Source organism: Rhinatrema bivittatum, chromosome 7, assembly GCF_901001135.1.
Source record: "Rhinatrema bivittatum chromosome 7, aRhiBiv1.1, whole genome shotgun sequence".
NCBI lineage: Eukaryota > Metazoa > Chordata > Amphibia > Gymnophiona > Rhinatrematidae > Rhinatrema > Rhinatrema bivittatum.
Window position 1 is genome coordinate 133,129,399 of NC_042621.1, and position 23,829 is coordinate 133,153,227.

Consider the following 23,829-nt stretch of genomic DNA (forward strand, 5'->3'; position numbering starts at 1 on the left):
GAAGGAAATGGTCACGGCGGATATAGGGAGATTGATTGATGCATCTGCGCTAGGGAGAAGGGCACTCTGGCAATGGTTAAGGGCAGAGAGGCGGCACCAGGCGAAGACAGGGGGAGGAAAAAGTAAGTTGAAGTAATTCTGCATTGAACATTGTGCGAAAGGTAGAGTTGTGTAGGTATAGGCAGCAAGGCAGGCTTTGTGGCGAGCACAGAAAGGCAGACAAGCTGGCAGAGGTCAGGTGCTAGCAGTAAGGGCATGATTGCAGTGGGTATGCAGGCAGAATGATGCACTTAAGGTGGGTAGGTTTACAAGGAACACAACACTTTACCTGCAGAAATGACCTTTTGTAAAAATTGCCTGCCCAGTCAGGAGAGGTAAAAATAGACGTGTCCACTGCCCGTTCACATGTAAGTTTATTCCAGGTTGAGCGGAGGTGTTCCTGGGAGTGCAGTTAGAGAGGGGCTGTAGCCTTACACACACTCTTACAATTTCAAAAGTACGTGTGTAAAATTTGCCAAATCTTTCCCATGCAGGTGTAGTTGTGTTTGGGTAAATCTGCTTGGGTTATTTTAAAAGCGTACAAATGTGAGTAAGTCTGCTATGAAAATTGGTTAACTTACGTGCAGGTACACTGCCTATTTAAGGCGGGCTGTTGTAAAAAATGTGTCCTACACTGGGCATGATGTTAGAAGATAGATAAATAAATAAATAAATGCGGCACCGCTTGTCCTGCTAAGTTCAGACTTAGACAAATGGTGAGATTTGAAAATCCTGCCTCGCTGACCAGCCCCAAGATAGCTGGATAACTTTATGCAGATAAACAGTTATGCTTACTACAGGATGGTGTGTTCCAGGGCAGAGTCGGCTATCTGGCTAATATAGCCAGATGACTTTAGCTTTCAGATAGCCGGGGATATCCAGCAGCATGAGTGTGCTGTGTAATATCGCTGCAAGGTTGGCCAGATAACTTTGCAAGCCAGCCATTGGCTAGATATGGGCCTCATAAGTGTGCTTGTAGTGGGAGGTGGCAGTGAATAGATGCAGAAGGATGTGCTTTGAAGGTGGGTAGCTGGAGATTGGGCACAGTTGTGAGTTGGTGGAGAAGGGGGACAATTATAGCGGCATGCATTCAGTGGGGTGGTGGTGGGGGGGGAAGGGGTCAGCAGTGGGTATGCTGAGAGAGGCTCTTTTGAAGTGTGCCTGCGTGGAAAGACTTGCTCTTCATATGTAGGGTTAGAAGGACCTTCTTTCGCTGTGTAAGAGAAGAGCACAGCTTGCAGGGAGTAAGGGGAGCCAGGGCATTTGTTCAGCAGATGCGGTTAGGAAGGTGCAGTAGTAGAGGATAGGATTATGGGTAATTATAGGAGTGGTTGCAGTGGCTTTGGAGTGAAGAATGCTGTGGAAGTGGGGTAGGCAGATAAAAGTATGTGACAAGAAGACCACAGTTACAGTGGTTGTTGGGGAGAAGGGTGCACGTGCAGCAAGCATGGGTAGGGGGCAGGAGCGGCAGACTTCCATGCGTTATTTCCTAGTCAAGTGGCAAGGATGCAGAGCTGACCGCGCTTTGACAGTGGGGAGATGGAAGGATATCACAGCGGGGGGAAAAGACGAGAGAAAGGGCTAACGAGGCAGGCCAGAAATTGCTCCTTCCCATGTGGTACTGCTGCTTTGTCTGTTTCTCCTCAGTTCACCACAGCAGGGGTTTGCGGTGCTGGTGTGTTGAAGACACCCTTGCTGGCCACGTGCTTTGTGAAATGCCACTGCTCACTTGTCTCATACAATCTTACCCTTTTTTTTTTTTTTTGCCTTCTTTACCACAGAACAGCAAAAAAAGCTGAATAGTCTGGCAGGTATGACCTGAAGGAATGCTTTTATGGCTTTTGCTTTCGCTGCTGTCACTGGCTGCTTTAATTGTTGTACTGATGTGTGCTGTACCCTGAGAACATGGGAAAAAAAAGAGACAAAGAAAGAGAGACCAGAGATAAGGGTGAGAGAGAAAAGCAAACTTGGGGGGGTGAAGGAAGGAGGGAGGGGAAAAAGGAAGAGCACAGGAGGCCAAGGGGAGAAGAAATAGCAAGGGAAGGAAGGAAAGACGAGAGAACATGGGATGGAGGGGAGAGAGAAGAGCACAGGAGAGGCAGGCACCTGGGGAAAGGAAGAAGAGAAGAGCACACGCAGGGCGTGGAGCGGGAGAGGGGAGAGCACATGGGAAGGGAGCAGGAAGAAAGTACAGTGGGGATGGAAGAGGACCAGAGAAATCATGGGAGGAGCCGGGGGGGGGGGGGGCAGCACGGAGGAAGAGTGGATTGTGGCAGGAGAAAAGAGAGCTTCTCTCTCTCTCTCTTCCCCCCCCCCCCAGTCCTGGCTTCCCAGTATCGCCCTTCTCTGTCTCCCCTGCAGTTCCTCCCCTGATATCTCAGTACTTGACTCTCTCATTCTCTAGTCTCTTCTGCAGTCCCTTGGCCTCGGGTCATAGTATTCCTTTTCCTTTACAGGCCAGTATAGTGTTGAATTCCTATCAGATGTTTTAAATTCCTGCAACCTGTCCTTAAAGTAAGGATTTAAAGGTGCATCGATCTGTAAAATCTTGGGTTCTATAGGCTATATCATGTAAAATATTAGAAGACAGAATGATTTGAATATATTTTGAAATGTTTTCACGTTGCCATTTATTTGAGTATTTTCGCACATGGGCCTGATTTACTAAGACCTTCTCCTATTCTCTGTCTATAGAAAAACCGACAACTTTGGCAGTTAGGCTCCAAAATTGACCCTTTTGAAAATATACGAGGGCTGAGTGCTTAAATTTAGGATCATGGTTTCACTAGGTGCCTAAATTTAAAATCCTAAAATGTGGGTAACTACAGGGGATGTGTTATGGCATGGAAATAGGCACTGATTTTCAGCAGTGGGCACCTACTTTAGGAGCCAAAATCTAACCAAATGAATAGTAGGCCTAAGTTTTAGGGTCCAAATTTTCAGCTGAAAATGTATACTCCTAAGTTTGACTGAAAATAAGAGCCTAAGTTTAGGAGCTCAGCCTTTTACTGAACATCAGCCTCTTAATAAATCAAGCCCTGTAGTCTGCCCTTTTGAACGGTGCTTTTTTTTTTTGTGTGGGGTTTTTGTTTGTTTGGTTTTTTTTTTACTGAGGATTTGTGCAACTTTCTCTCTTCTCTCTGCTGGTTGTGGGCAGTCTGGGGACCTGCATGCGCTGCTTTTATCCCGCCTGCTCGCTGCATGCATGTACTCCAGAATAAAGAAGGTGTCCTCAGTAAAGCTTTGATGCCACAGAATATGACAGTGATTAGCTCTCTGTTCACACCGCTCAGTTATTTCAGTCTTCAAGTGTGCAAACTCCATGATGCACATGCAGCTCTCTCCCTCTTTGTCAAAGTGTGGTTATTACAAGGGGGAAGTCTTCACCCCATACATGCAAATATACCCTATGCCCATCCCTGGGAGCTTTGGAACACTGCTCAACTTAAGGTTAGAATAGACAACAGGAAGAGCTGTGGGGAAGGAAAGGAGGGGACGGAGCAGCAAGGGCTTTCTCTCCCCTATCTCACACCTCTTCTCTGACATTTTTCAGCTCCTCTCGCTCGCTCCTCACAATCAATCCTCTTTAGCTAATCCCCTATTCCAGTTGATTCTCCCACTTAATCCATCCTTCCAACGGATCCCTCCTGTCAACCACTGCCTCCCCACTGCTGATCCTTCCTTCTCGAACACTAACCCTTTTTCTGCTACCATCAACTGGAGCCAGGAAGAGGAGGAGGAGGAGAACAGGGCTGCTTCAGTCCGCCTTCTCTTCCTCCTCTGTAGTTCAGAGCTGCAGTGTTTCAGGCTTTGGGCTTAGAAACATAGAAACAGAAAATGGTGGCAGAAAAGGACCAAACGGTCCATCCAGTCTGCCCAGCAAGCTTATGGTAGCATCTGCTGCGCCATGCAAGTCACCCCCTTACTTAGTTTCCCAAACTGTCCAAGTCAGGGCCCTTGTTTATTGCCGTCTGAGTCCAATTCCCTGTTACTTCTTGCCGGAAGCAGAGAGCAATGTTGGAGTTGCATCCAAAGTATCAGGCGTGTTGGTTAAGGATAGCAACAGCCGCATCAGCAAGTTACCCCCATGCTTATTTTTTCCCCCATGCTTATTTGTTTTCCCAGACCATAAAATCCAATGTCCTTGTTGGTTACTTTTTGAATCTAATTCCTCTTTTCCCCCTGCCATAAAAGCAGAGAGCAATAATGGAGTTGCATCAACAGTATGAAGATTTATTGGTTAAGGGTAGTAACCGCCACACCAGCAAGTTACCCCCATGCACTCTTTTTTTTCATTTCCATCCTCTAACCTTTAGGGATCCACAGTGTTCATCCCATGCCCCTTTGAAATCTTTCACCATTTTTGTCTTCACCTCCTCCTCCAAAAGGGCATTCCAGGCATCCACCACCTTCTCTGTGAAGAAATATTTCCTGACATTGGTTGTGAGTCGTCCTCCCTGGAGTTTCATTACGTGCCCCCTAGTTCTACTGATTCCTTTCCAACGGAAAAGGTTTGATGTTTGTACATCATTAAAACCTTTCAGGTATCTGAAGGTCTGTATCATAACTTCCCTGCACTTCCTCTCCTTCAGGGAATACATATTTAGGTCCTTCAATCTCTCCTCATAAGTCATTTGATGGAGGACACCCCCCCCCCCCACCACCACCACCATTTTTGTTACTCTTCGCTGGACTGCCTCCATCCTATCTCTGTCCCTTTTGAGATATGGTCTCCAGAACTGAACACAATACTCCAGGTGAGGCCTCACCAAGGACCCTGTACAAGGGAACTATCTTTTCTTACTGGTTATTCCTCTCTCTATGCAGCCCATCATTCTTCTGGCTTTAGCTATCGCCTTGTCACATTGCTTCGCCGTCTTCAGATCGTTAGACACTATCACCCCCCAAAACATACAGCTCTTTTGGGTTACCACACCCCAGATGCACGACTCTGCACTTCTTGGCATTGAATCTTAGCTGCCATTATCTTCAACCACCGTTCAAGCTTCCTTAAATCACGTTTCATTCTCTCTGCTCCTTTTGGCGTGTCCACGCTGTTGCAGATGTTCGTATCATCCGCAAAAAGACAAACTTTACCTTCTATCCCTTCCGCAATGTCACTTACAAAGATATTGAACAGGACCGGTCCCAACACCGATCCTTGCAGCATTCCACTTAACACCGCTCTCTCTTCAGAGAAGGTTCCATTTAGCATCACACATTGTCTTCTGTCCATCAACCAATTTGTAATCCAGGCCTCAACCTTGGTGCTCACTCCCAAGCTTCTCATTTTATTCATAAGCCTTCTATGCGGGACTGTATCAAAAGCTTTGCTGAAATCCAAATACAGATCACATCGAGCGCTCTTCCTCGATCCAATTCCTGAGTCACCCAATCAAAAAAATTCAGTCCGATTTGTCTGACAGGACCTTCCTCTGGTGAATCCATGCTGCCTTGGGTCCAGCAATTCTTCTGACTTCAGGTGACTGAAGAAGAAATTGCATCCAAGGTACCACCACTCACCTCCTCCTCCTGCCAGGTCTGATTGGTGAAAACAGCTGGTAATTGGGAGGGGGGGGGGATGACAGCCGTGGCAGTGATAATTGCAGTAGAATTAAGGGACAGGCTACATTAGCACCAATATTTTTGAGCCTAGTCCAATGGCAGCCGTGATGATCAGAGGGAGGGGGGGGAGGGTTGGGGGGAGGCGAGCAGCATTGGCAAAATGTTTGGACCCAACCAACAGTGGGTGAGGAGGGAAGATCGGTAGCAGTGTGTGTGACCCTGGAAGAGGTACCATTCAGTTATATCTGTCTCTATGCCATGCGCTCTTCTCCTTGGCCAGCAGATACATGTTGCCAGTGTTGCCATTGAGGAAAGCGAGGGCTTGCCTTATGACCTCAGGTGGCACTTGGATATCTATCTATCTATCTATCTATCTATCTATCTATCTATCTATCTAAATAAATAAATATATATATATATATATATATATATATATATATATATATATATATATATATATATATATTTCCGAGGCTTCACTAATTGCAGTCTCCCGGTTAAACTCAGAAACATCCCAGCTTAGTGTATGCCGCTTATACATCATTTATTAGAGCAGCTGCCTACCATGAGAGAGATACTATTCTTTGTAACATTTACTCAGTATTCAGGGCTCTGAGATACTGAAGAGGCTCCTGAATACAATCGTCCCATTCTCTTCCTCTAAATTACAGGGGTGTACTGTGTCTTTTGGGAATCACGATCAGAGTTCTGGGAGCTGCATTTGTCCTGGAGAAAACAGATCTTTTTGCAAGTTCTGATACCTTTTTTTTATTGGACCAGCTTTAAGAATTATCCAAAATTGTTGCTGTACATGAGCTTTAAACTATTAAAAGTCCCTTCTTTTGACATCTAAAGATTTGTTGTGTGAAATAGGGAACCTATGAGACCTTAAGAGTTCATGTATCACCTCATCTTTGGATAATTCTGCTCTTACAGGTATCGTTTACATTGTGTACATTAGCTTACCACTGACATAATGAAAAGAACAAGAAGCAAACTCGGAGATATTTAAAAAGAAACAAATTATCTAATTGTGCAGACCTGAAATCAGTCAGCGCATACATAAAGATGCATCCTGATGGATCAGTCTCATGCTTCATGTCACCTAGAGCAGGGGTTCCCAAACCTTTTGGGAGTGTGGACCCCTTTTCAACCTCCAGAATTTTCACAGACCCCCACGTGCTTCCCTTTCATTTTTACCTGCAGTTATGTGCCATATATACGAAAGTGATTAATGTAATAACAAAGCAATAATTATGTGCACACCAGGCTCATTCATAATATATGACACTTATTAAATGCTTATTGATATAAATGGAATACATACAGTATATTTGCAAAGCATAGCAGTACATGTTCAAGAATGTACTTATATTCAGTAATTTACATAGTGAATCTAGAGGCAGCCAAACAATTGGATCTGGAGCCAACTGGGGGTGGGAGAGAGAGAAGTGGAGGGAGAGAGACTGACCAGGATGGACTGGTGGGGAGAAAGAGAGACTGACAAGAAAGAGATTGGTGGGGATGGACTGTTGGAGGGAGAGAGACAAATTGGTCGAGATGGACTGGTGGAGATAGGGACTGCTGGAGGGAGAGAGAGATTGGAGATGGACTGTGGAGGGAGAGAGGGAGAGATTGGTGGGGATGGACTGTGGAGGGAGAGAGGGAGAGATTGGTGGGGATGGACTGTGGAGGGAGAGAGGGAGAGATTGGTGGGGATGGACTGTGGAGGGAGAGAGGGAGAGATTGGTGGGGATGGACTGTGGAGGGAGAGAGGGAGAGATTGGTGGGGATGGACTGTTAGAGAGGGAGAGAGAGTGGTGGGGATGGACTGTTAGAGAGGGAGAGAGAGAGTGGTGGAGATGAACTGCCGGAGGGGGAGAGAGATTGGTGCAGATGGACTGTGGAGGGAGAGAGGGAGAGATTGGTGGGGATGGACTGTGGAGGGAGAGATTGGTGGGGATGGACTGTGGAGGGAGAGAGGGAGAGATTGGTGGGGATGGACTGTGGAGGGACAGAGGGAGAGATTGGTGGGATGGACTGGTAGAGGGGGAGAGATTGGTGGGGATGGCCTGCCGGAGGGGGAGAGAGATTGGTGGGATGGACTGCTGGAAGGAGAGAGAGATTGGTGGGGATGGACTGTGAAGGGAGAGGGAGAGAGAGATTGGTGGGGATGAACTGCCGGAGGGGGAGAGATTGGTGGGGATGGACTGTGGAGGGAGGGAGAGAGAGATTGGTGGGGATGGACTGTGGAGGGAGAGAGACATTGGTGGGGATGGACTGTGGAGGGAGAGAGAGAGAGATTGGTGGAGATGGACTGCCGGAGGGAGAGAGAGAGAGATTGGGGATGGACTGTGGAGGGAGGGAGAGAGAGAGATATTGAGGATGGACTGCCGGAGGGGGAGAGAGAGAGAGATTGATGGGGATGGACTGTGGAGGGAGGGAGAGAGAGAGAGATTGGTGGGGATGGACTGTGGAGGGAGAGAGAGATTGGTGGAGATGAACTGCCGGAGGGGGAGAGAGATTGGTGGGATGGACTGGTAGAGGGGGAGAGAGATTGGTGGAGATGGACTGCCGGAGGGGGAGAGAGATTGGTGGGATGGACTGGTAGAGGGTGGAGAGAGAGAGAGAGACTTGCAGGTCGGATTGGTGGACGGAGAGAGGGGGACTGGTTGGGATGAACCATGAAGAGGAGGCAGAGAATGAGACTGGTGGGGAAGGGGGAAGGAGGAATGTTTGAGTCAGATCCACATCACTAAAAGGGAAATGTGGAGAGAGGTTTGGTGCACATTTCCCTCCCCCCTCCCAACATAGTATTTATTTATTTTTTAAAGAAAGTCATCTCTGATAGGGAAACCGCCACCCTGTTAGTTTGATCTTGGCAGAGGTCCAGTGGCTCTCTCCACACCTGCCTGTTACCAAATTCCATATATGCAGAGATAGGACACACCCACTCCTAAAGCAGAGATAGGACACACCCACTCCTAAAGCACGAGGAATTTCTACACACATTTTGCACCATGTCACAAAGTGCTGGGCATGTATGTCAGTGGCTTCTCTAGACAGAACAACCTTCTAAGTAACAAAGAAACCCGGGCTAATTTCAACCATCTAAGAAAACTGCCACCAAAATTATTCAAGTGCATTAATCAATGAAAATTCTTCTACATAGGAGTGGGACAGAATCCCAGTATAAAACCTACACTTCAAGTTCTACATTGCCCTGCATTCATAGAAACTCCCTCAACAAAGGGTGCAGAGCAGAACAAGGGCACTTCCCCTTACCATTCTCCATAAAAAATAAATAAATTCTGGTGTCACCTCAATAATAACAACCCAAACTCCCTCCACTACCAGGAAAATTGAATAATACAAAATCCTGCAAAAAATGTACTTGGGACCTATAGGAAACCTGCCATACCATAAAACCATAACTGCTAGTAAGAATCCTACTTATGAAAAGGCAATACTGCAAATATTACAACAGGCCCTAAAACACCAATACACCTCCTGTTAGGAAAACTGAACAAGTCCAACTGCTGTAGGTCCCTATATAGAAACTACATGCTTGCAGAATACCTCAATTAAGTCACACATGCAAAACACAGACAGACCATTGCCACATATAAAATTGAAACCATAAAGTATAAATACAGATTTGCAAAAATTGAACTGGAAACTGCAGTGCAACAATGGAAAAACAAAAACATTGCATTCCTCAGAAAACATGAAACAATACAATCAAGAGATATAAAATATCAATAATAGTAAAACCATACTATTAAAAAGAATATTTCAAAACTGATATATAGAACATCCAGTAATTAAAATGTAATAAATTTTTAAATTTCCCCAAACACCTATAAAATATTTCAAAACATCAGACACATCAAATAATAGCCAACAATTAAAGCTAACCAGAATTTTTAAAAAATTCCCCACTCTCCATATCTGGTAACTTTAGATTTCTAGTTACCCTGAGATTGCTGTGGATTAGGTGTGGGGTACACAATCTTTCTTTTCTCTTTCTCTCTCTCGCGTGCTCTTAGAGACACACACACTCACACATGCGCTCACAGACACTCTCTCTCATACACACATGCTCTCTAACATACATTCCCTCTCTCTTATACACACATGCCCTCTCTCTGAGATACATGCTTTCACAGTCACACACATGCTCTCACAAACATATATACTCCTTCTCGTTCACACAGGCTCCAACATCCTCACTCTCAACCGGGCCTCTTCCTCTTTATTTCCAGGAGTCTGCGGTGGGGGGCGGGGTGGGGGGGGGGGTTCTGTGGCCACTTCTTCTCTCATGCTGCTAGTGGGTAGGAATGTGGTGGTGGTGGCCTTGTGACATTTTTTCAATCCTCAGCCACCAGCAAGATGGTGCACTGGCGGCTTCTTTCAGTGTTCAGCCACTGGTGGGATAGGTGCACCCGCGGCCTATGGGCCTTCTTCAGTCTTCAGCTGCTGGTTGGATGGGTGCACTGGCGGCCTGTCGGGCCATCAATCTTCAGCCGCTGGCAGGACAGGTGCACCGGTGGCCCTGCTGCCTCTTTCAGTCTTCTGTGGCTAGGATGTGCCGGTGGCCTACCGGGCCTCTTCTTTCATGGCACAGGCTTTCTTCTCAGGAAGATGGGGGAGAGAAGAGGTGGCAGATCCAGATCACTTCCTATGGACCCTCGATATGGTCTGGCGGGGAACCACTGACCTAGAGGGATAGGGGCTGGTCTATAGAAAGAGAGAAGAATGTTGTGGATAAAAAGAAAAAAAATCTATATACAGATTATATATAGAGAGAGTTTGAGAGAAAAATGAATATAGATGATATGTAGCAATCTGGATACTGGTGTGCATATATATATAACTGGTGAGATTCTGAACCAGTGAAGGTTTCTCAATGATGGCCCTTCTTTTTTGAACACAACACCTGCAGGTAAGACATCTTTTTCTCACTCTTTGTGCATATATATATCTGTATATGCTCATTAACCCTTAAAAAAATTTGTAGTTGAGAAAAACCTAAGATAGGAAAACACTCCACTCATATGTGCAAAGGGCAGCCTAATCTTCTCTTTTTGTTTCTTATATGGTGTTAGTTTAATTTGCAGTGATCTGTTCATTGTTCAAGTTTGCAATCCATTGCATTGGAAACCAGTGGATGAATATCAGTAAGACTATCCTTAAACAAGCTCTTGGGGGCAGGAAGAGTATATGTGTGTGAGCCATGATTTGTGGCATTGGTCCACAGTCACAATTCAGGTTGCTTCTCATTTTCTATTGGAAGAGTTTTATTGAGCACGTGTTTCATGTGATGATCTTTATAAGATTGAGTGTACACTAATCTTTCTGTTGCAAGTCAAAGCCTGACAGTTTTCCATAGGGTACGTAAGAAAGTGCTTATTTAGAACTGTTGAGTTGTTCCAGGTTGCACTTCATTAATTATCACCATTAAAATCCTTCAAAATACTACTGCAAGTCCAAAGGAATTTCCTAGATTTTAATCGTCTAGGAGAGAAGGGAATTCTAATGTTCCAGTTCCCCTTGGAGAGGAGATTAAAGGTTTTCAAGTTCCTCTGTATTTTTGATGATGACTTAGCATCAGAAGCCAGTCTATTGGACCCAACATTAATGTACCCATGACGGATCTGCATTGCACCATTTAGTTGTAGATCTAGAAGCTTGGATGAGAGCTCTGTGCCCATACCTGTTCACAGAGTATTTTACTGCAGAGTAAAAGAGGGATAATGTGTGCAAAGTCCTGGGACTAGTGATACAAGAGGTTCCCGCCAGCCATCTTATGATACTCATCTTGGTCTTGATTTTACCCCAGATATTCTCAAGATGCCATTGAAAGATGAGGCTGTGATCCAGAACCACTCCTAGATATTTTGTATTAAGTTCATGCTTTACTTGCTCACCACAGAATGACACTGTGGGCTCAATTTTGGTGGCCTTGTTTGTTTATTTTTATTTGGCTGGTGATTCCATTTTTTTAAAGTCATTTTGCAATTACTGCAAGGTCATAGTAACATATTAATGATGACAGATAAAGACAAAATGGTCGATTCAGTTTACCCAACAAGCTGCTTATGATCGTTACTGTCGCTTCATGCAAGTTACCCCCAATTCTTCTTTTAAGGGTAGTAACTGCCACTCCGTGCAAGTATAACTGATAGTCTGGAAATTTGTATGTTGTACAGAGCATGGCTGGCAGGACAGAGCCCTCAGTTTGGTATTTTGGGTCTACTAACCTGACTGTCAAGGCAAACTCAAAAGCAATGGTCGCTGCGCTCTTCAGCCAGTAGCCAAATAGTGCACTGGCTAACTTGACAAACCTTTAGTAAAAGATCCCATCTCCAGACCCTGTTACACGTGGAAGAAAGGTCATCAAATGCCGCTCCAGTCATTACTGCTACTCGATGTATCCACACAAGGCTGCTACCTGCCTGCTCTTTGAGTGGAGGTTGCTCTATAGTGCTAGCTATTTTGCGGGCCGATACAGTAAAGTCTGCGGGAGAGCGGGCATAGGACACTCTCCTGTGCGCGCGATACAGTATGCAAATTAGGTCCGGCGGTAGAAACAGGTAAAAAGAGGTGCTAGGGACACTAGCGCATCCCTAGCACCTCTTTTTGGAGAGGAGCGGCAGCTGTCAGCGGGTTTGACAGCCGACGCTCAATTTTGCCAGCATTGGTTCTCGAGCCCGCTGACAGCCATGGGTTCGGAAACCGGACGCCGGCAAAATTGAACATCCGGTTTTCGAGCCGCGGGCCTACTTCAAATGTTGGGTTTTTTTTGTTTTTTGTACTTTTTTAACCCTTCGGGACCTCCAACTTAATATCGCCATGATATTAAGTCAGAGGGTGCACAGGAAAGCAGTTTTTACTGCACTTCCCTGGCGCCGGCATATGTTTGCTTTGAAAATCTTCTGTAAAGTCTGCGTGTACATAGTGCACAGTATGCGGGGTGTTATAAAATTACCATTATAATATTTTGTCATTGCCTGGGCTTGATTAACTTCTTCCATAGGATATCTAGCAGAGAATTCAAATTTTTTCAGGGCGCTGAGAAAGTAATTTCTGGAATTGAATTTTTATGTCCATATGATAGTTATTAATCTGTTGGCATCTTGCTATTTTTAAGGAGCTGTGAAGCAAGATGAAAACCTTCCCAGGGTGCCCTATTAAGTGTTCTTATTGTCGCTCATTGCTGCAGTATCAGCATGCTAATGTCGTCAAATGGCAGCCAGATGTCTAATTTTATTTCACCCTCCCGGCCGGAAAAGCAACAGCCAAATTAATTATTCTCTGGAGAGTCAGAAAGCAATAGCTCTAACTCTCAGCATTTATCAACTGAATGTAGAAGGAATGCCCTGGGAAAATGCATATTTCCTCACTAAAAAGTTGTGTGACCATAAAATAAACATCAAAGCCTTTCAAAAAGCACAAACAAAGGAAAATCTATAGCGTACATGATGGCTGCCTCTTTGCTAACCGGCCCTTTCACTGCAGGCTGGTTAACATGGGAGAATTCTTTCCCCACAACCTCCCCATGAAGGTTAGATCAAATAAGGGCACCCCATGAAACAATCCTAGCAAATCCAAATCCCACCTCAGTGCCTCCTCTCCCTCCCACCTCTCTGGAATAAGGCCTTGCCATTCTGGAGGGTCCCAGTCTTGACCAGCAGAGCTTGCATCCCATCGCACACTCATAGACCACATACTCCTTAGCAGCTAAATGCTAAAACTAGGGTACCCAGTGTCATATTCAAATTAGGCTATAGCAAGCACATGCCAGCTAAGGCCTAAACTTTACATCTGTCTCGGAGGTCCACGTCTTCACAAGCAGGAAAAACATAAGAGCTTTTCTGGGGGCACTGATGCAGTCCATTGAATGACATCGCTAAGCAATGCTTCACCACTATTACTGTCACTAGTGGTGCAGTGCCTCCTAGCTTGCATTATTTGCAGGCTGCAGCAGTTTTAGCAAGAGTTCTGTCATGACCCTCCCGCTGGCGAAGATTGGGATCCTTCTGAATGATAAAAAAAAAAAAAAAATCTTTTTAATGTGGTGGAAGGAAGGATCTGGGGTCAGGAGAGGTTGGCCAAGGAGAAACTGCCTTGAGGAGGCTCTGCTAGTAGAGTCAGGGCTTGTCATGGGGTAGGGTCAAGGAAGTCGGGGAGGGGGAAGAGCAGTCAGGAGGGGATGGTCCAACCTAGATGAGGGTTGGATTATTTTTGAGCAGCAACATAAACATTAAAAATGTTAAATGTTTAGGCCTTCATTGACATATGTTAAATAGCACATGAAGGAGAGCACACCATGGTATTTTGCATGTGCCTGCTAAAGTCTAATTTGCATATGACTGACTTTTTTAAATGAGGGGGACAGAGAGGCACATATTTAGCATGCATGGTAATCGTTGATGCATAGGCCACAAAGTGTATGTTTATGTATATAGTCAATAATAGTAAAGTTCCTTTTTTTGTACATGACCCCAAACACAGTCACATGGATGAAATTTTATGTAGACAAATATAAGATTATGCCTTTACGGTACAACAGTAGGCAGGTTCAGGGCTGACTTTAGGGGAGTGCAGGACCCAAGGGTACATCAACTGCAATAGGGTCCTGAAACTCTGGCTAGCAGGAAATTATAACGTTGGCGATGGGGCTGCTTCGGCAGTGCAAGGCCCAGGGTGGTAACCCCTGTCTACCTCCTCCCCCTCCAAGGACAGCCTTGCCTAGCAGTGCCCTCTGACAATGGCCAGGGCATTAGATCGGGATATATTCGTTTTTGGGATGCTTTCTACATTTTTATTTCTGTTTGACAGAAGCTCGAGATCATAGGTTTGCAAATTAAATATTCTGTAGCATCAATGCTTTGATGTTTGCTAACGACACCGTGCAGATAGTTTTGCAGGGTCTGTGGGGTTACTTGGACCTGCAAACTGATTCCCAAAGGGAAAGGCCCTACAGAACTTCCCTTTGAAAATTTGGCCTGGCAGATGAACTTTGCAACTGCTTTGCAGCAGAAGGAAATCACAAATGGTAAAGTACAGGAGGGGATTTCAAAATGAACTCCCTACGCGTACTCTGCTTCCCACTATTCCCCCCCCCCCCCCCCCATCCCTATTCCTTCTTAACCCTTGTGGAATCTGGCAGCCAGTTTCAGCCCTGGGGATTTCCCTGGGTAGTGGCATAAGTCACGCTGGCAAATTCCTTTGAAAACCTGGCCTCCCTGCGTCCCTGTTTCTCAGCCGTGACACAGAAGTAAGAATAAGCAGCTCCATTTCCTTTCAGATCCTGTACCTGACAGAACTCGTGATCCTAGCCTGGAATCGACCTCCGCCCAGCAGGAGAGTTTCAGTCAGGACAGCAGGTGGACGGAGACACAGGGCTTGGATGCCGGGAAAAGTCCTGCTAGGGCCTCGCAGTACAACGCTGGAACCTCTGTGGATGATATGAGCATTCCACTACGGGTAAGAGAGCAACGCGGAGATTTCAGAACCGGCACACATTACTTCCTTTTACGGATTCTGTATATGTGTTTGCTCTTGTTTTTTTAATGTGGCTTGCCCTGAGAAATATGCAGCCTTTTTAGGATTACAACTGTTTGTTTCAGCAGCCCTAGCAATGGAGCGCAAAGAAATGTTACATCGCTGATTTTCTCCCTCCTGTCTTAGCTGATGGCTCACAGAAAAGTGTCAGATTATAGGACAGGATCTTCTTTTATAATCTCACTAGGAGGAGGGAGTATATATATATATATATATATATATATATATATATATATATATATATATATATATATATATATGAAAGAAAGATGCAAAAAAAACCCACCCCTGCTTAGAATGGGTCCCTACTGTTTGTAGTAGATCATTTCCTCTCCGTGTTTCATGTGCCTAGTGGTGCTCACAGACCAAAACTAAAAACCCCAGCAGTCGACAGCAGAAAAGAGTCATTGGCACTTTAAAGAATCTCAACGACTTCAGATAACACTTTGGGAGTAGTTGGGTAACTTTTATCTGTGGATTTTGTCCTGGTTTTCAAAGTGAAAAGCATACACGCACTTTGAAAATTATCCCAGGAAAACTGCCCACATACGTTTCACGTACGTAGACCTTTTTTTTTTTTTTCTGCATAACATTCCGCACCAGATTTTTGAAAATCCAATAGTATGTGCGTAGGTCCAAGCCCCTCTCCCGCTCTGCCCCAGGAGCACCCCTTACGGTGTGCGTAAAGTGGCGCGTGTGTGTGTGTGTAGTGGCACTGCGTACATAACTCTGCCTGTACATGGGAGGGCATTTCCTTGGGTAAAGCACTGTTTTACCCACGGAAATGGTTTTGGAAATGACCCTCCTCATGTTTCATCGAAATGATAATAAATTCTAATAAAATTAAACTAAAGAATGCAAATGTTTTCTGCATTGCGAGTATCACAGGGCCAGGCCCTTTTTATTTGGTGCGGCCTCCAGTACCAGTACTGAGGGAGGGAATTACGGGTGTGCCACGCTCGGGAGCACTTCAGCGCGTGGGCATTCGATGCAGTGGTGTCCTGTGCAAGTACGCGTGCGGTCGCTTTTGTACAGGGGTTGCGTGTGAAAGTAAGGGAGAGTGAGGGGAGTTTGGCGGTAGCAAGAAGAGGCTTTAATGGGAAGGTCAGGAGCTGAGTGTGAGGTTAGCAGTGGGTGTAGTAGTAGCAGTCGATTTGAAGAGTGTACAAGGCCATTGTAGTTGTCCCCTGGGAATTATAGCGCCTGGAACACACGAAAGCCAGATTGCACCCAATCCACGATAAAGTGGGTGAAATGTATGTTGTCCAGATGGAGTAAAATAACAGGAGTATGTCCCTTTGAACAATGCCAGAGGATCGACCTTGTCTCTAAAAGAACATTTCATAGGAACAAAAGAAGCTGTCATACTGGGTCAAACTTGAGGGTTCATCAAGCCCAGCATCCTGTTTCCAACAATGGCCAGTCCAGGATACAAGTACCTGGCAAATACTCAAACAGTAAATAAATCCTATGCTAGTAATGCAAGAAATAAGCAGTGGCTATTCCCTAAGCCAATTTGATTAATAGTTTATGGACTTCTTCTCCAGGAACTTGTCCAAACCGTTTTTAAACCCAGCTATGTTAATTACCTTAACACAGTCTATGGCAATGAATTCCAGAGGTTAATTGTACACTGAGAGAAAAAGAATGTTCTATTTGTTTTAAATGTGCTACTTTCTAACTTTATGGCATGCCCCCAGTCATTGTAATATCTGAAAGAGTTAATAACTGTTTCACATTTACCTGTTCTAGTCCTCTCATGATTTTATAGACCTCTATCGTATCCCTTTGCAGCTGTCTTTTCTCCAGTCTGAACAGCCCCCACCTCTTTAGCCTTTCCTCATAGGGGAGCCGTTTCATCCATTGCAACATCAGTGAGGGGGGGGGGGGGTGTCAGTTGATTTAATGCAGGATCTAATGCTATTAACTTCATCAAGGCCACAGACATTTTCACTAGACTTTAATAAATTTTGCAGTGTTTGCTCAAAGCATGAGCTTTTGTCAGTAAGTTTCCAAACAAGAAACGATACATCAGTATTTTTCAGGATTTTGGGGAAGGCGATTTTCAAAGGCATTTACCTGGATAAAACAGCCCGACAGAGAAATGCCTTCCTCAAATACAGCTGAGTATTTGCAGGTTCACAGCTCCTTCATGTACTAGACCTTCTGCCACAAAAGTAAATACTTCATCCACATCTGTTGACATTGAATTTGAAAGTCTGGAAGCTCGGAGGAAAAGGCTACAAAAAGTGAATGCACAAAGAGAATAATACAAAGACTTTTGTTTTCAAGGATTATCTTCATAAAGAAAGTGTTACTCCATATGAAGAATATTTGCATATTTCAAGAAGCATATCAATTTATTGACGAGTAAAATCCAAGCACATTCTGTTTCACTAATTAGCCTGCCTAGGATGGGTGCCAGCTTCACTTCACTTTGCACGTATACCCTGGTACTTGCACACTCCAGCTGAATACTCTGCCCCAGTCTGGTACAGAACTGTCCATAACTATAGGGCAAATGGGACTCTCAATAATCACATAAAGCTTGTGTCTGGCTATATATGCTCAACAGAATTTACAGTTTGTGGCTTCTTTCCTTCATTGTGAGTAGCACTGTCCCTACCTCTTCATCATAGCCAATCCCCACTGCAGAATCTGCCTTGTCGGTGTTTACTGAAGAGGATGTTGAGGAGATACTCGTTCCAGAGAAGGTTTTCATGGGCAATGATTCAGATGGACTGAACCAAATCACGGTGAACCTAGAAGATGTGGTAGGCCTGATTGACAAACTGAAGAGTAGTAAATCACCTGGACCGGATGGTATATACCCCAGTTTTTTAGTTCTGAAGGAACTAAAAAATGAAATTTCAGACCTATTAGTAAAAATTTGTAACCTATCATTAAAATCATCCATTGTACCTGAAGACTGGAGGGTGGCTAATGTAACCCCAATATTTAAAAAGGGCTCCAGGGGCGATCCGGGAAACTACAGACCAGTTAGCCTGATTTCAGTGCCAGGAAAAGTAGTGGAAAGTGTTCTAAAGATCAAAATCACAGAACATATAGAAAGACATGGTTTAATGGAACAAAGTCAGCATGGCTTTACCCAAGGCAAGTCTTGCCTCACAAATCTTCTTCACTTTTTTGAAGGGGTTAATAAACATGTAGATAAAGGTGAACTGGTAGATGTAGTGTATTTGGATTTTCAGAAGGCATTTGACAAAGTTCCTCATGAGAACTTTGCACTATAGAATCTTATATAAATCCATTACTACCATCTACAAAGCATTCCATCAACTCTCTCCGCTTAACCTCCAAATCCCATTTAAAAAACATACCTCCATCAGACCTATCAGAGAGTCCTACAGAGACTCATTACAGGTGCCGCCTGCAAAAACCTTTAACCATAGGACTCTCAGAGACAGGGCTTTCTCTACAGCAGGACCTACCTTGTGGAATTCTATCCCACCAGAACTGAGACAGGAACCTTGCCTCCCCACTTTCAGAAAAAGACTTAAAACCTGGATATTCTTGAAAGCCTTTCCAGACACCAACTGAACCCACTCTCAACTCAAGCAACTAAGAACTCCCGTCAGGGTAATGAACAACCTTTGACAACTCAATAATGTTCTCTCTTTTTTAATGAGGCAGGTTTATTTACCTTGGTTTTATTTACCTTGGTCATTCTTTTGTTATCTCAGTGTTAATCTCTCCTTTGCCTTCTCTTCATTCCAAGTTGCATTTTATCCCTGTTTTATTGTAACTGCTACCTTATTCTTCTATCACATGTTAATGTTTTTAAGTTATTAAGTATTTATTCTGTTGTCACACCTTGTTATTTGTAAACCGGCATGATGCGACTCCCATCGCGAATGCCGGTATATAAGAAATTTAAATAAATAAATAAAAATAAATGAGAGGCTTCGGTGAAAAGTAAAAAGGTATGGGAATGGTGGCGATGTCCTTTCGTGGATTACAAACTTGCTAAAAGACAGGAAACAGAGTAGGATTAAATGGACAATTTTCTCAGTGGAGGGGAGTGGGCAGTGGAGTGCTTCAGGGATCTGTACTGGGACCTGTGCTTTTCAATATATTTATAAATGATCTGGAAAGGAATATTACAATGAGTGAGGTAATCAAATTTGCAGATGATACAAAATTATTCAGAGTAGTTAAATCACAAGCGGATTGTGATAAATTGCAGGAAGACCTTGTGAGACTGGAAAATTGGGCATCCAAATGGCAGATGAAATTTAATGTGGATAAGTGCATGGTGATGCATATAAGGAAAAATAACCTATAGTTACACAATGTTAGGTTCCATATTAGGAGTTACCACCCAAGAAAGAGATCTAGGTGTCATAGTGGATAACACATTGAAATCGTTGGTTCAGTGTGCTGCGGCAGTCAAAAAAGCAAACAGAATGTTGGGAATTATTAGAAAGGGAATGATGAATAAAATGGAAAATGTCATAATACCTCTGTATCGCTCCATGGTGAGACCGCACCTTGAATACTGTGTACAATTCTGGTCGCCGCATCTCAAAAAAGATATAGTTGCGATGGAAAAGGTACAGAGAAGGGTGACCAAAATGATAAAGGGGATGGAACAGCTCCCCTGTGAGGAAAGACTAAAGAGATTAGGACTGTTCAGCTTGGAGAAGAGATGGCTGAGGGGGGGATATGATAGAGATGTTTAAAATCATGAGAGGTCTAGAAAGGGTAAATGTGAATCAGTTATTTACTCTTTCGGATAATAGAAGGACTAGGGGGCACTCCATGAAGTTAGCATGTGGCACATTTAAAACTAATCAGAGAAAGTTTTTTTTCACTCAACGCACAATTAAACTGGAATTTGTTGCCAGGGATGTGGTTAGTGCAGTTAGTGTAGCTGGGTTTAAAAAAGGATTGGATAAGTTCATGGAGGAGAAGTCCATTACCTGCTATTATTTAAGTTGACTTAGAAAATAGCCACTGCTATTACTGGCATCAGTAGCATGGGATAGACTTAGTTTTTGGGTAGTTGCCAGGTACTTGTGACTTGCATTGGCCACTGTTGGAAACAAGATGCTGGGCTTGATGGACCCTTGGTCTGACCCAGTATGGCATGTTCTTATGTTCTTAACATAGGTCAACCGGACCTCGTGTTTCCCGCACTCCAGGCCCTTGTACTGGAGCCTATCCTGCTGCTAAGGCATCTGCACAACTACCTCCTGCACCTGCTTCAGAATGTCCCACATATATTGGTCCATATAGAGCTGGTAGGCCATTATGTGGGCAGTAAACATAGCTCCTTGAAAGACCTTTCTCCCAAGAGCATCCACTGCCCTCTGGAATGGGTCCAAATGCACTTGGCCTTCTTGGGAGTGGATACAACAACCACAGATTGGTGTGGCAGCTGATGCTTGTCGAATCCAAGAGCCGTATGGGCGAGATAAACCGCATCTGCCTTCCTGTTTACGTGAGGCACTGAGAGGGGGTGTTCTCACATCCTCATCAGCAACCCCACAAGGATTTTGTGTACTGGAACTACCATGATTTCCTTTGGAGGCTCCACTTACTGAAGGATATCTAGTATCTTCTGCTGGGTATTCTCCATCTCTAACTGAAAGGGGATGACTTCCGCCATCAACCTAATAAACCCTGCGAAGGAAAGGTCCTTCAGTGGAGACTTCCCTCGATCAGCTGGAGGAGACGGTCTGATGGGAGACAATCTGATGCACTGGTGTCAGAAGCATCTGAATTGTCATCCCTCCTAGGAGTCATAAGGGGCATTGGTATCACTGTCATCGATAGGCGATGGGCCCCCTGGTGCTCATCCCCTGGACAGAGGTATAGGAACCGATAGAACCATTCGTGTTGGCCCAGGCCCCGAGGCCCCCCTGGCTCTGTGTGAACTTCCCCCTCCAGGAATCAGGAACGACCACCAGATCTGCTGGTGGTGCCTTCGATGCCCCCTGGGCACCTGCACAGGCTGTGTCAGGAGCACGCTAGTGAGTGCATGAAGAGATTCAAGCAGGGGCTCAAGGTAGGTTGGTGCTGGTCCCGGTGCTCTCTGTGCCCTAACGCCGAGACTCCGCACAACCCTCCTCTGCTCCATGGCCGCCTGCTTGCACTTCTCAAGTTCCTCCTTGAACATCACCAATGCCAAGATCGACTGGGAGCTAGGAGGTCACATCCTCTTTGGGTCCAAGAGGAGGATCAATATCAGACATATGGACTGATGGAGGCTGTGGCAAACCCCTGGGTATCGTGAAGGCTTGCCTGGCTTCCCCATGGGGTTGCTTTGGGGGTATATCAGCATCTGCTGGTGCATCCTCATGCCCAACAACATGCATAGACTGAGACCAATGCCAATGCTTCCTCGGCTTCCCTTGAGGCCAATGATGACGAACCTGAATTCTTTGACCTGGAGGAGATAGGTTAGGGCCTATTTCTGGTGCCCCTATCAGCCTTTGATGTTGACTGAACCAATGGCCTCGCCGATATTGAGGGCTTGATGGCCATCTGTGTGGCTCCAAGGTCCTTTGACGTCAATGCCCTTGATGCCAATGTCTATGGCTCAGACTTGCCCATTCCGAAGAGTTGCTCTATCTTCTCAAGTCGGGCCCAACATTCTTTTGAGGTCATCTGGGTGCATTTGCTGCAAAACCGGATGTCATACGATGCCCTAAGGCAGAGGACATATCTATCATGGGTATTTGTGATAGAAATGATCCTCTTAAACTTGGGTCATCACTTAAATCCTTTAGAGGACATGGAATCACGAAATGAAAGGGATGTTAAATTGAAATCAATGGCAGCAGCCATCAACTGCCAGTGGGCACCAACCGCACTGCCGCCCTGGAGGAATGCCAAATGAAAAGAAACTTACCCAAGCATTGAAAAAACTATCTGAGATGATAAGGAGAAAACACCCAATTCTCACCCAATGCACACTCTCACGCCAGAAGACAAGGTTACATCACTCATGACAGAAGACAGGGTAACCTCACCTATCGCTTTTACTATTCACGTTCCCACATTAAGACAGGTCCCCCCACCCTTTTTATTTTCATTTAGGCAGGATCCAGGTCCAACTCATAAGGTAGCACATTCAGTTTGAGTTTACTTTGACCAATTCTTTCAATCATCGGCAATATGTTCTGTATTCAATCACTGGCTAGTTGCCCCATTTTCTTTCACTTGTTATACGTACCTTTTCTATTTATTCAGTCATTTGTTATATTTGCGGTATTTATTTTTATTCATTCATTTGTTAATATGTTACCTGTTTCAACTGTTTCATGTACAGCCTTTGGCTACTGTATAGTTGCATGCATAGCCTTGGGCTAATTTACAGTTCTTATGTAAACTGGAGTGATTTGTAATTCCTACAGGAACCTCTGTATATAAAAATAAATAAATAAATAAATATCAATGAATACAAGGTAGAAAAATGTGAAAATCACAAATGTTATTGTTAAAAAGAAAGAGGCTACTTTCACCACAAAATTTGAGCGAGCCACTAGGCTCCGTAGTAAGAAGAGACTGAAGGGACCCCACGTGCATGCTCAGAGAGGCTCAGTCAAAGTCCTAGAAACTTTGATATAAGTTTTCTGTGCCAGGCTCCATTGGATGATGTCATCCACGTGTGAGGACTAACATCCTGTTGTCCTGGGAGAAATAAACTGTGTGTGAATAGAGTCTATCCCGATTTCTTTTTTTTTTTCCTTAAGATTATGAGATCTCAGATTTTATATTACTCAAAGTATAAACTAAATGTATTAAATCCATCTTCCTTCCCAAATTCAGGGCTATTACTGTTGCAGTTCATGATCCCCTGATTTTATAGGTGGTGTCTGACTGCATTCTTAGATATGGCCCACTCTTAAATCAATATAAGAATGGTAGGCTAATTCATATTTTCTTTTTGTGTTTTTATTCTAGAACACAGAGCGGTCTAAAGACTGGTACAAGACTATGTTCAAGCAGATCCACAAACTGACCCGAGGTAAGCAGGGTTAGAGGTGGGGGGTGGGGGCAAGGAAAATCTGCATGCGTGGACAAGAGGCATGTATGTGGCCTATACAGAATCCTCCCCTGGACTCTTTATGCTCCTGTGGAAATATCTATTTACGTAGATAATGGTTAGATAGCTTTTGGACAGCTAACCCTGTACAGCAATGTTTCCCAAACAGTGTGCCTTCAGATCTGACCAGGTGCCATGGAAAAGTCATCACTGCCTGATGCTCAGATCCAGACCAGCTCCTGGGCCCTGCTCTCTCAGCATCTTGAAACTAAAAAGGATACCAGCAGTGGCTCTTGAATGTATAGGAGCACCTTTCTGGAACATGTGTAATCATGCATGCCTCTTCTTCCTGGCTACAGCATGAACCCCAGAGGCCCTGCTTTGTGCAGTACACACAATGCACATAGCACTTCCTCATTTTCCTCCTCTTGAGCCATCTCCTTTGATTCCTTCCTGTCTCTGGCCTATTCCCAAGCTAAGTGAGAGGGGGACAGCATGATGTAGCACAGATGCTGGCCCCCTCTGGATTTGACTCACTTTGAATGGTGGGCAGCAGTGGAGGAGTTCTGGCAGCCCATGCAGCAGCCAAGGTAACTGAACCAGCTGCCTGCACCACACTGACTTCTCCCTTTGTATATAGT

General features: G+C 44.7%; 1 protein-coding gene across 13 annotated transcripts in view; it reads left to right on the forward strand.

The window, feature by feature from the left end:
• SORBS1 (sorbin and SH3 domain containing 1) overlaps positions 1-23,829 on the forward strand; it is a 376,150-nt gene that overhangs the window by 209,339 nt on the left and 142,982 nt on the right. For 12 of the 13 annotated variants that reach the window (XR_003857785.1, XR_003857786.1, XR_003857788.1 and 9 more), the window contains 3 exons: positions 1,821-1,850; positions 14,918-15,096; positions 23,107-23,170. Coding sequence is in view for 3 of the 13 variants with exons in the window: in XM_029609160.1 (XP_029465020.1) it covers positions 1,821-1,850; positions 14,918-15,096; positions 23,107-23,170 (273 nt within the window). In the remaining 10 variants the exon portion in view is untranslated. The remainder of the gene's footprint in view (positions 1-1,820; positions 1,851-14,917; positions 15,097-23,106; positions 23,171-23,829) is intronic. The other variant, XR_003857784.1, reaches the window with a different exon arrangement.